Source organism: Chanodichthys erythropterus, chromosome 2, assembly GCF_024489055.1.
Source record: "Chanodichthys erythropterus isolate Z2021 chromosome 2, ASM2448905v1, whole genome shotgun sequence".
Classification (NCBI taxonomy): domain Eukaryota; kingdom Metazoa; phylum Chordata; class Actinopteri; order Cypriniformes; family Xenocyprididae; genus Chanodichthys; species Chanodichthys erythropterus.
Window position 1 is genome coordinate 37,502,501 of NC_090222.1, and position 12,854 is coordinate 37,515,354.

The 12,854-nt window shown below is 33.6% G+C and overlaps 1 protein-coding gene across 6 annotated transcripts in view; it reads right to left on the reverse strand.

Annotated features, from left to right (window-relative positions):
* The window catches only part of LOC137037550 (mannosyl-oligosaccharide 1,2-alpha-mannosidase IA), a 266,100-nt gene that overhangs the window by 8,587 nt on the left and 244,659 nt on the right, over positions 1-12,854 (reverse strand). For all 6 annotated transcript variants that reach the window (XM_067411643.1, XM_067411651.1, XM_067411608.1 and 3 more), the window contains 3 exons: positions 11,930-12,045; positions 8,672-8,891; positions 14-186 (listed from right to left, as the gene is read on the reverse strand). In XM_067411643.1, the coding sequence (XP_067267744.1) occupies positions 14-186; positions 8,672-8,891; positions 11,930-12,045 (509 nt within the window). The remainder of the gene's footprint in view (positions 1-13; positions 187-8,671; positions 8,892-11,929; positions 12,046-12,854) is intronic.

The window sequence follows — 12,854 nt, forward strand, 5'->3', positions numbered from 1 at the left end:
ATGTCTCACACACCTCCACCGCCTCCCAGCCCCACTCCCTGTACTTGGGGTCGTGGGTCAAACGCCACATGTACATGTAGCTCTCGATGACCTCTGGCCTCAGGATGTAGTAGCGATCACTCAGTCGGGTGGCTGTGGCCTCCGCTCCTCCATCAAAACGGAAAGCCTCTGGACCAAGTTTGGTGGCTGATGACAGAGAAAAATGTTTAAATACTGACTCTAAATACAACTTTAACACTGTTGCCGTGGGTTGTTTTTCATGTCTGCCGGATGAAGCAACCCCAAATAACAAGATATTTAGCCCCTGGAATGCAAATTTTACCATGGGAACCCTGCCAAAAATGTGTATTTTACCTGCCAGAACGCCATTTTTACCAGGGGATGTAAAAATGTTCCAAGTGTATATTTTTGTACAGGGTCATTTTTATAAATTCAGCTATTTTTTTGACTATATGTAAATATCTTTTATGCAAAATATCTTATTCAGGACAGTACTAAATAAAAAAAGAACAAACATTTTGCATGATCTCTCTTATTTTGATAAAATAATTAACATTTTGCAGATTCTGCAAGGGGTATGTAGACTTTTGAGCACAACTGTAAGAAATATTAACTAATGAAACCTTACTGTAAAGTGAAAGCATGTCTATTGTTCTCACTAAAAACAGATGCTAGTTAGTATTTAGTCTCCCTCATACAGATTCCTCAGATGGTGGAAATACTAGCAGATAAACACATGCCGCTGAACAGATGCGATTAGCTTTGTGTTTTTACAGTGTGGAGAAACCTGAGGTAATAAACACAAAGCTTGTGTATTTTGAGCATACTTCTAACACAATGCTTTCAAAGCAGAACATAACGTCACAAACCCAAATGTATCCCATTATGCCCCTTAAATCTAAAATTACAAGCAGCCCCAGTCTGGGAGAACACTCTCTTCTGAATAAACATTTTAATTTGCATACTGATTTTGGTTTTTGTTGTCTCAATTCCTTGTCTCTTTAGCAATATTACACCACTTCAGCCTGGAACAATATTTTACACTGCGTGGCCGTCATATTAAAGTGAAGTATGGCAGTTTTTGGCGATTATTGTGAATGACGCTGTAGGTGGTCTGTTACGGTGATGCTGTTTCTCCCATTGGGAAGCATTTATTGTCAAAATTAATATGACACTTCTCAATATATGGCACAACGTTTCTCCGAACGTGTTTAATATCACAGCTTCTCTGAGTGTCACGGCGCACTGGGGCATATAATGAAAAGGATATGTCAATAAAAGCTATCTATCATGTATATATACCTCAGCATTTCCTGTGTTGATTGTCAGGTCTTGTCTTTTATGCCTATTTGTTTGCTGTTCTCAGTTCTTGGTGTTCTCTGGTGTTTTTGTTATTATTTGCATTATTCTGACTCCTATTTTATTTAAGTTGGCTTGAGAAAGTTGGCTTACTGATCTACTAATTAAAGGGTTAGTTCACCCAAAAATGAAATTTCTGTCATTAATTACTCACCATCATGCTGTTCCACACCCGTAAGACCTTCATTCATCTTCAGAACACAAATTAAGATATTTTTGATGAAATTTGGTGGCTCAGTGAGGCCCACAAAAATGCCATTGAACCTCAAGATCCATACAGTTACTCAAAACATATTTAAATCAGTTCATATGAGTACAGTGGTTCAATCTTAATATTATAAAGTGACGAGAATACTTTTTGTGTGGCAAAAAAGCAAAACAAAATAATGACTTTTCAATGATATCTAGTAATGGGCGATTTAGAACACTGCATTGAATCTTTTGTTTCGAATCAGTGATTCAGAGCGGCAAAGTCACGTGATTTCAGCAGTTTGGCATTTTGACATGCGATCCGAGGGTGAGCGTGAGTAATAAATGACATTACTTTCATTTTTGGGTGAACTAACCCTTTAAACTTATTCTGAGCCAAAAATTGAACAGTATCTCCTTCTAGAGCTTTAAAGCTACAACCACCTTCAGACATTTCTGACTCGGGTTGCTATATCTTTTAAACTGATTTCAAACTGATCCAACTTCTTAAAAAAGAAGATTGAAAATCATAAAAGTCCCATATGCTTTCATTGAGGGGTTAAAACTTTAATACAATAACTCTAAAAGTAGTACAGTAATAGAGTAGTAATAATAGTAGAGTATTTAAGCTTCATCTACTCTCTAACAAAGCCTGGCAACTAGCTTGCGACATGCTACCAATGTGATAAAACATGCACTCTAAAAATTACTGGGTTGTGTCAAATATGGACAGACCCTGCCATTTGGGTTACATTTTTAAATGAAATTTTTAACCCAATGGTTGGTTTTGTCCATATCTCACCCAAATTTAGGTTGAAACAACCCAGCATTTTTTAGAGTGCTGACATGTTAAATAATGCTAGAAACACGTTAATTTGTGTAAAAAACATGTTATCAACATTCTAAATCATGCAAGCAACATGGTAAATAATGCTATCAACATGCTAGCAAAATGTCATATCATGATAACAACATGCTAATTCAAGCTAACATGTTACAATAGTTAACAACATGCTAATTCATGGTAGCAAATGTGTTAAAACATGCTAGCAGCATGTTAAGTCATGTTAACAACATGTTAAAATGTTAGAAATGTGTCTATCAACATGCTAAATCATGCTAGCAACAAGTTAATTCTTGTTAAAACATGTTAACAAAATGCTAAATCATGCTAGAAACATGTTAAAACAATGTTAACAAAAAGATGCCAAAACATGCGAACGACATGTTAAATCATGTTAAAACAGGCTAGCAAAACATAATAATTCTTAATGTGTCAAAACATGCTAACAAAGTGCTAATTCATGTTAGTAACATGTTAAACATCTATCCATTCATCCATCCATCTATCTGATAGTTCTAATTCTTGTTAAAACATGTCAAACATGTTAACAAAATGTTAATTCTTATTAAAACATGCTAACAATATGCTAAATCATGATAGAAACATTTTAAAACATGCTAAAAATGATGCTAAAACATGCCAGTGACACGTTAAATAATGCTATCGACATGCAAATTATGCTAAAACAGGCTAGCAAAACATGCTAATTATTGTTAACAACATGCTAACAAAGTGCTAATCCATGTTAAATCATCTATCTATCTATCTATCTATCTATCTATCTATCTATCTATCTATCTATCTATCTATCTATCTATCTATCTATCTATCTATCTATCTATCTATCTATCTATCTATCTATCTATCTATCTATCTATCCATCCATTTGTCTATCTATCTATCTATCTATCTATCCATCCATTTGTCTATCTATCTATCTATCTATCTATCTATCTATCTTTTAATAGTTTCATCCATCCATCCATCCATCCATCCATCCGTCTTTTAATAGTTCCATCCATCCATCCATCCATCCATCCATCCATCCATCCATCCATCGGATAGACTTTACTGCCCTCACAACATTTAAACTTTAAATATCAAACTACTTCAAACCTTCAATATTAAAGCTTTTAATTTTTTTTTTCTCACTTTCTGGTCTGCTTTCTCAAGCCAACTTCAATTATTCATCTAGTTATATCTTACTCTGCATTTGGATCCAGCTTTTCCTCATTTATGAGTTTACCCGGCGGCACAGCATCTTTTATTTATTTATTTATTTATTTTTTAATTCTTATTAGTGATTCTTCTTAGATTCACATTCTTTTAATATGTTTTTTCAACTGTTTTACTGTAGTACAGTAATGAAATTATGAATTATTTAAAGGCAAAATAACAAATACTACAATGATGTATAAATACTTCAAAATTGTCAAAATTTAAATAACAAATAAATGTCATTAAAATAATAAACACAATGTAAAGAAATCCTCATGTTCCTAAAATCATTTGTTTTGATTTTGTTGTATAAAATCTGACCTGGCTATGTTATCAACAGGTTTCGTGAGCTTCATTCATGTTGTTCAGTCATGTTATATTTTAAGAGACAGATGTGAGGTCATAAATTGTGTGGAGAGACGAGATCAAACATGGTATTTCAGACGTCCTCCACTTCTGCTATATCTCTTGATGAGAGCGCTGTGAAGACCAGCACAATTTGTGCTATTTTTGATCTGAACCAGGTTAGACTTCATCTCATTTGTTTGCTTCTGATGTCTGAGAAACCAACACAGAGAGGCTGTGATTATCCAGGAGAGTAATGGGCTTCCTCTATCTGAGCAGCAACAGATTGGATTTTCAGTAACACAGACAAGCTGGAAGCATGAAGAGAAAGATAAGACAAAGGAATATTTCTGGGGAAGCAGCCTTTCAACGTTTTCTCAAATCCCTTACTAACGAAACTGCGACACGCTCCGTTTTACATCACAGAAGTTTTATTTTAGCAGTGTTTTCACACTATTATTGTTATATAATATTATATTTGTTCATAATTTAAATCAGCTTTTATTATATTTTCAGCTTAGTTTAAATTTTTTGCAATTTTGTTATGCACTTTTGTAATTTCTATATAGCTTAAATGTATTTTATTTTAGTTTTAGCACTTTTAGTACTTGTACTTATTTCAGTTTTAGTAATTTTCGTTTAGTTTATCTTATATTCAGATTTTCTTTCAAACTTATTTAGTTAAAATAACAAACTTTTTTTTTTTATAGACTTAGTTGAACAATAACAATCACCTTTTTATGTAAATTAGGTTTATTAAACAAAAGTCAGCTCTGTCATGCTGGACCAGAGCTCTCAACTGGTTCAAGGAACAAAGATAAAAACAAAATCAAATTTAATCATTCTGAAAAGAAAGGCTCAATTGAAATTAACCAGTTTGCATTTATTTATTTTTTTCTGTGGAACAAAATGTTTTTTCTATATGAAATCAATTTAGTAGCCATGTCACATAAAAATATTATAAAACTATAGTCCATCATGCACTATATTCACTATATATCTTTTTTTATATATATCTGTTTATACTTATATCAGCACACTGAACGCTTCAGACAAATAATGTTATTTTATCATTCTGTTTAATATTTTAATTTGTCAGTCAACCAATCATGAATTCAAATATTATGGACAATGCAAATGTGAAGTTGATGCATGCAACGTGAATGAAATGCTCGCTCTCAGCTGTCAAGTCATCATATGTAAGTCTGAGTTTTTCTGAGTACTGTATGTGTCACCTACCGTTAAAGCATTACATTGAAGTGAAACTGAATGGCAGGTAATATCCAGTGTGGTGTTTTGAAACCAGAGAAAATTGCAGGTTAGTGCAGAACTGCTACTATTCAGTAGACTATTCCGCTACTACCAGACTTATATTATATTAGACTAACCTCTTTGCTTCTCAGCATAAAACATTAGCACCTTTTTTTTTTTTGAGTAAAGAAAATGCTGTACCTATTCAAAATGTGTGTGGCACGGGTGGAGCTACTGTATGAGGTTTTGTCGACAGTTTGAGGATCCACGAGGTTTAGTCACAAGCTCTTTTTAGTATAATGTTCTATTCAAGCTCTTATAAAGTTCAAAGCAAAAAAAATAAATAAAATAAATAATTAACCAGTATTTTTTCTTATTTTTTCAGAACAGTAATGTTATAGAAGGAACACTGAAACGAAAAAATACAGATTCTGCTCAGAGTGAACCTATATATTTAGTTTTTAGTTTTTAAGCCCTATGTTGCACTATATTTTTGGTCACTGAAAGTAGATGGTAATTTTATTTATCTGAACACCTACTAGTGATCATGGCAGCAGTATTTCAACAAATGATGGAAATGAGCATTATAACCAGGCATATATACCGATGCAACATGCAACGTTGTTATCGTTAACTAAAGCTGAAATATTATTTCAGTTATCATGTTAACTGAAATAAAGTAAAAAAAAAAATAAATAAATAACATTTCATTCATTAATAGAGTTTATTCACTATAGTAAAAAAAAAAAAAATGGTAATAAAATATGACAAGATCTTAGAGTTAAACTGTGTCAGAAAAAAAATATAATCTTAATATGTCAGATAACACTTAAGCAAAACATGGTAAGGTCAAAGTGTCTGAATAATTTTTGGCTCCAAATTTTTATCAATGTTACTGGTATGAAGAATTTTTGGGTATAATATGTCAGAGTTTACTTTATTTTGCTATCCTCACTTACATGAATGAACTATGGTGTCCTGCACCCACTAGTAGAAAAAAAAAAAAAAATGTCTGGATAATTTTTGTTTTGACTGTATTTTATTTCAGTTAGTTGCCAAGGCAACATTTCTAATTTTCATTTAAGTACTAAAATTACTATAATGAAAATAAAAATAAATAAAAAGTGAAAAGAAATATTTATATTTATATTTATTATATACTATAATAGTATATTAATGATACTAAAATAACATTGGCATGCAGTTGACTGCACTTTCTGCATTTTAAAGAGTACATTTAGGAGTGCTGCTGAACAATGCAATCTACCACCTGTGCAGACCTTCATTTCTCTTTCTTTTTTACTGAACATACTGAAGACCAGAAACTATGAAAGCTTGTTTCCATCACTGAATAAAAAATAAAAAAGGTAATTGTGATTTTTTATCTCAGAATTGTGACTTCTTTTCTCAGAATTGCAAGATATAAACTCGCAATAACGAGAAATAAAGTCAGAATTGTGAGTTATAAACTAAAAATCACAAGAAACGAACTTAAAAACTGAACTTAAAATTGTGAGTTATAAATGTCAGAATTGCGAGTTATAAATGCAAAATTGAGAGAAATAAAGTCAGAATTGTGAGTTATAAATGCAAAATTGAGAGAAATAAACTCAAAATTGTGAGTTATAAACTCAAAATTGCAAAAAATAAACTCAAAATTGGGAGTTATGAACTCAAAATTGCGAGTTATAATGTCAGAATTGCGAGTTATAAACGCAAAACTGCGAAAAATAAACTCAAAATTGGGCGTTATAAACTCAAAATTGTGAGTTATAAAGTCAGAATTGAAAATTTTCTAACTCAAAAGTTATGTAACTCATAATTATGTAACCCATAATTTTTGGTTTGACTGTATTTTATTTCAGTTAGTTGCCAAGGCAACATTTCTAATTTTCATTTAAGTGCTAAAATTACTATAATGAAAATAAAAATAAATAAAAAGTGAAAAGAAATATTTACAAAAATTGATAATGAAAGAAAAAACAACTAAAGCTCTCTCTCTCTCTATTTTATATATATATATATATATATATATATATATATATATATATATATATATATATATATATATATATATATATATATATATACACATTAGGGATGTCCCGATCACGTTTTTTTGCCCTCGAGTCCGAGTTCGAGTCATTTGATTTTGAGTATCTGCCGATACCGAGTCCCGATCCGATACTTCTATAAAGAATAAAGAAGAGCGAAAAAACAGATCCAGGAACAGTGCTTTTCAGGTTTTTCAGGTATCTAACAGTTTTCAAATAGCAATCAAATATAAAATATCACTGCATATTATCTTTACTGTATAAAATAAATAAAGATTAATCATTATTGAAGTTACAAAAAGTATTCAGTCAAGAGCAGTGAGTGATTTCTTTGTTATTTGTTGTTTGATTTAACATTAAATACAGGCAGCAGGAATAGTTGTTTTCCCTTTAAGGCATGCACGATCCAGTACATACTGTTCCACATGCGCTGTCTTTCTCGACTAATATACGTTCACTTAAGACATAATTGACTATGTTTGCTAGGATACTCACTAGGACGGGCATGTTGACATAATTTTTGTATGAATGTGGCCGCCGAAGCGCAAGACTTGAAAGAGAAGTCAGTATTTGCGCGCTGACTGGAATAAGCGTGTGCGCGCTTCGGATGAGCGCACACAAATCTTCTCACAGCGCGTGCGAGTTCTCTTTCGCGTCTTGTTCTTTAAGGTTTAAATCAGCAAGGCTTAAACGAGTTAGTTTAAATACAGACAGCAACGTGTGCTGTTCAGGTCTCACCTGTATCAACACCCGGGTGATGACGGCGTAAGTGACTGGACATTAGAGCATACGGCACTCGCAGTCAACAGTTTACAAAGAGTTACTGTTTTGTCCACGCTTTCTGATTATCGTTGTTGTAACGTTTTGTGCATCTATCGACTGAAACGTACATTATCTGAACTCTGTCTGTTTTCCACGTTGCTATTTTAAACACACCATATTAACCAATAGATGCGTCATTCGAGATGGACCGCAGTTCAAGTGCGGACCGTCAGTGGAGAACCGTATGGTTCGATTTTTCACCGAGAACCGTTGCACCCCTAATACATATATATCCGAGTCCTGATCGGGAGGTAATGTCCGATTCCGATCGAGTCTGAAACCACATGATCGGGCCCGATTTCCGATCACGTGATCGGATCTGGACATCCCTAATATACATACACACACACACACACACACACACACACACTAATTTAAATTATTAATACATATCCTAAAATAGTATATTAATGACACTAAAATAACATTGTCATGCAGTTGACTGCACTTTCTGCATTTTAAAGAGTAGATTTAGGAGTGCTGCTGTACAGTTCGTACTATTTTAAATTATGAGTAGTTTCACCTACACCAGCTAACATTGTTTATTGAGATTGTTTAGAAATAAAGCAGTGTCTTTCACCGAACCAACCTGAGCGGCTGTAGGACTCGTGGCAGGTATGAGTGATTTCAGCTGCCAGATCCAGGTAGTGCTGCTTCTGCCCCGCCGGCCCGTCATCAGCACCGATGCCGATCATCCCGCCGGAGAAACAGGCCAGATGCCCCATCTTGTGGTCCAGGATGCCGCCTCGCCACTCGGCCACGTACGTTAAACCACCCGGGGACTTCTGCACCAGGTTTGTCTCGATGGCCTGGAAATTGACAGGGAAATAACTGCAGCAGCAACCCTTTCAGCTACCAGCATTTTTGAGTGGTGGAGCATGAGATTTTTCAAAACAATACATAAAGATAATCCAGCTATTAATCGCAGCCAAACACTCTTCCTATGAAAAACAGATGGATGGACATGTTTTGTGTGACAGTGGATGAAACATCTGTTAGATTTGTAAAGTGCTTTGAAATCAAGGTGACGCTGGACTTCAATGAAGCTTGAATCTATGCACATATAAAACTGGGACAGCATGCATATATTGCCTTAGGTGCTGACATTTATGCATGAAATGTTTTATGTATAGTATAAGACAGTATGCTGCGTGGTGAATTGAAGTCAAGCCTCATTGAGATTCTATCGGCACTTTGACACTTGAAGGTGTATAAATCTGCCAAAGACTATACAGGAAAACATCTCAGTGCTGTTTATTTCAAAGAGTCTGCTGAAATCCATTTCTTTCCTCTCTGTTTTTATGTTTTCGCCTTTTTAGAGAAGCACAAAACAGCGCAAGCCATCATGGACGATCAATAGCAAATGACTCATCGTTTTGTTCTGCTCTTTTTTTTTTTTTGCGTCTTCCTCTCCAAGTCCCAAACAAAACTTGTTCGAATGGGTTTTCTCCATTTGGCATCATCAAATGTATACAACCCACTTACAGTGAACATGAAATCAAAATTCAATTCACGATCAAGATAAAGAGTTAAACATCAAACATTTTTGCAAATATTTCACATTAACTTTAAAAACAATTCCACCAATCAAAAGCATTGGACACAGGGCTGGATATTTGATAACATGTTATATATTTTAACATTAGGCTGATGAAATTGCCCTTTCCTGATTATAAATGTAATTAATATCTTGGCAGACCACATTCTTCAAGCGAAACATTATCTAATGAAAAAGCTAATATGCAAATTAAGTGATTATAAGTGAGAACGTGTTCGCTCTCTCTGTATCGCGGTTAGATTTCTCCTCTCTGATCAGGATGAGAGGTGAATCTAATCTTAAACTAATCTAATCAAACTCAAATTGAACAACGCAATCTACCACCTGTGCAGACATTCATTTCTCTTTCTTTTTTACTGAACATACTGAAGACCAGAAACTATGGAAGCTTGTTTCCACCACTGAATAAAAAATAAAAAAGGTAATTGTGACTTTTTATCTCAGAATTTTGACTTCTTTTCTCAGAATTGCAAGATATAAACTCGCAATTGCGAGTTATAATGCCAGAATTGTGATATAAACTCGCAATTACGAGAAATAAAGTCAGAATTGCAAGTTATAAACTCAAAATTGTGAGTTATTATGTCAGAATTGTGAGTTGTAAACTGAAAACTGCAAGTTATAAAGTCAGAATTGCGAAAAATAAAGTCAGAATTGTGAGTTGTGAACTCAAAATTGCGAGTTATAATGTCAGAATTGCGAGTTATGAACACAAAACTGCGAAAAATAAACTCAAAATTGAGAGTTATAAACTCAAAATTGGGAGTTATGCCAGAATTGCAAGTTATAAACTCAAAATTGTGAGTTATAATGTCAGAATTGCGAGTTGTAAAGTCAGAATTTCGAGTTATAAACTCGAAATTGCAAGTTATAATGTCAGAATTGCGAGTTATAATTCAAAATTGCGAGAAATAAAGTCAGAATTGCGAGTTGTAAAGTCAGAATTGCGAGTTATAAACGTAAAACTGCGAAAAAATAAACTCAAAATTGGGAGTTATAAACTCAAAATTGCAAGTTATAAAGTCAGAATTGGGAGTTATAAACTCAAAATTGCGAGTTTTAATGTCAGAATTGCAAGTTATAACTCAAAATTGCAAGAAATAAAGTCAGAATTGCAAGTTATTAAAGCAAAACTGCGAAAAATAAACTCAAAATTGGGAGTTATAAACTCAAAATTGCAAGTTATGAAGTCAGAATTGTGAGTTATAAACTCAAAATTGCGAGTTATATCAGAATTGCGAGTTGTAAACTGAAAACTGCAAGTTATAAAGTCAGAATTGCAAGTTATTAAAGCAAAACTGCGAAAAATGAACTCAAAATTGGGAGTTATAAAGTCAAAATTGCAAGTTATAAAGTCAGAATTGCGAGTTATAAACTCAAAATTGACAGTTATAATGTCAGAATTGCAAGAAATAGTCAGGATTGCAAGTTGTAAACTCAATTCTGAGTTATAAAGTCAGAATTGCAAGATATAAACTTGCAATTGCGAGAACTAAAGTCTGACTTTTTCTCACAATTGCAAGTTTATATTAAGCAAATCTTACTTTATATCACGAAATTGTGACTTTTTTTAATCACACAATTTTGACTTTATAACTCGCAATTCTGAGAAAAAAAGTCAGAACTGTGAGATGAAAAAAATTGTAATTGCGACTTTTCATCTCACAGTTCTGACTTTTTCTCAGAATTGCGAGTTATAAAGTCAAAATTGCAAGTTATGAAGTCAGAATTGTGAGTTATAAACTCAAAATTGCAAGTTATGAAGTCAGAATTGTTGGTTATAAACTCAAAATTGCGAGTTATATCAGAATTGCGAGTTGTAAACTGAAAACTGCAAGTTATAAAGTCAGAATTGCGAGTTATAAACTCAAAATTGACAGTTATAATGTCAGAATTGCAAGAAATAGTCAGGATTGCAAGGTGTAAACTCAATTCTGAGTTATAAAGTCAGAATTGCAAGATATAAACTTGCAATTGCGAGAACTAAAGTCTGACTTTTTCTCACAATTGCAAGTTTATATTAAGCAAATCTTACTTTATATCACGAAATTGTGACTTTTTTAATCACACAATTTTGACTTTATAACTCGCAATTCTGAGAAAAAAAGTCAGAACTGTGAGATGAAAAGTCGCAATTACAATTTTTATTTCTTATTCAGTGGCAGAAACATGCTTCCATAAGAAACAGTACATGCAACTAAATTGCAATAATAATAGCATTATAAAAAATAATAGAGCTTTGTAATGACTTGTAATGACATGGCAATGAATGGTATGATATGTCCGTACCTCCATAGCGCTGTAGTACATCTTCTTGGCATCCTCATCAGTCTTATCTGACATCAGGTAGGATTTGATCAGGTACTCATAAAAACTGTCCCCAAGACCTCCAATCGAGACATGATCTGAGAAAATAAGAGGACAACAAAAACTTTCACCCCAAAATCATGATAAAAATATACTGAATGAAGAAAATGAAGCCTATTTTTTAGGGGCAATAAGATTTTTTTTACATTATGCATTGCAGTTTGATATATCCAGCTTCAACCTCCTGTTTTAACAGGAAATATGTCAACACAGGAAAGACAACTGCACTCAAAGACATTTGTGATGGTCCTCAGACATATATTTATAATTAAATTTAATAACGCGTTTCCATCTTTGATTTTTTTGAGGTTAAATATCTCCCAGACGTGATCTCAGAAGGTTTCATGAGATTCAGTTATTTCTGTTATTTTTATTCCAGGATTAGAAGTGAATGGTTTCTATTCATGCACACTCTCATTGTGTTGGGTTTAGGAGTGATCTAGGTACTATAATCGGAATCAACAAACATAATGCCAGGAATGTTTGTATCCACCCTCCGCTCCATTGACATGCAAATCAGAATGAGGGTGTCACAGTCTCATCCTCGCTATTCTCGCTATCTCTGAGACTCATTAGCCGTTCCCATGCTGCACCAATTAGTGCTGCAGTTGCAGATTACATTCACCCTGTTCAAGAAAAAAAAAATGTTTCTCCTGTTTTTCAGGTGAGTCTGAAAGATTCAATTTTCAAAAGGTAATGGGATTTATTATCATTTTAATAACTCTTGGCCGTGGACTCGTGTCCCTGTTTGACAGAAGAGCCGCACTGGCTCAATTGATGTCATGGATGCCAGAATAATTGCATTGTGAAACTCAGAGATGGTGCTTGTGAGAGCCGCTCTCTTGTG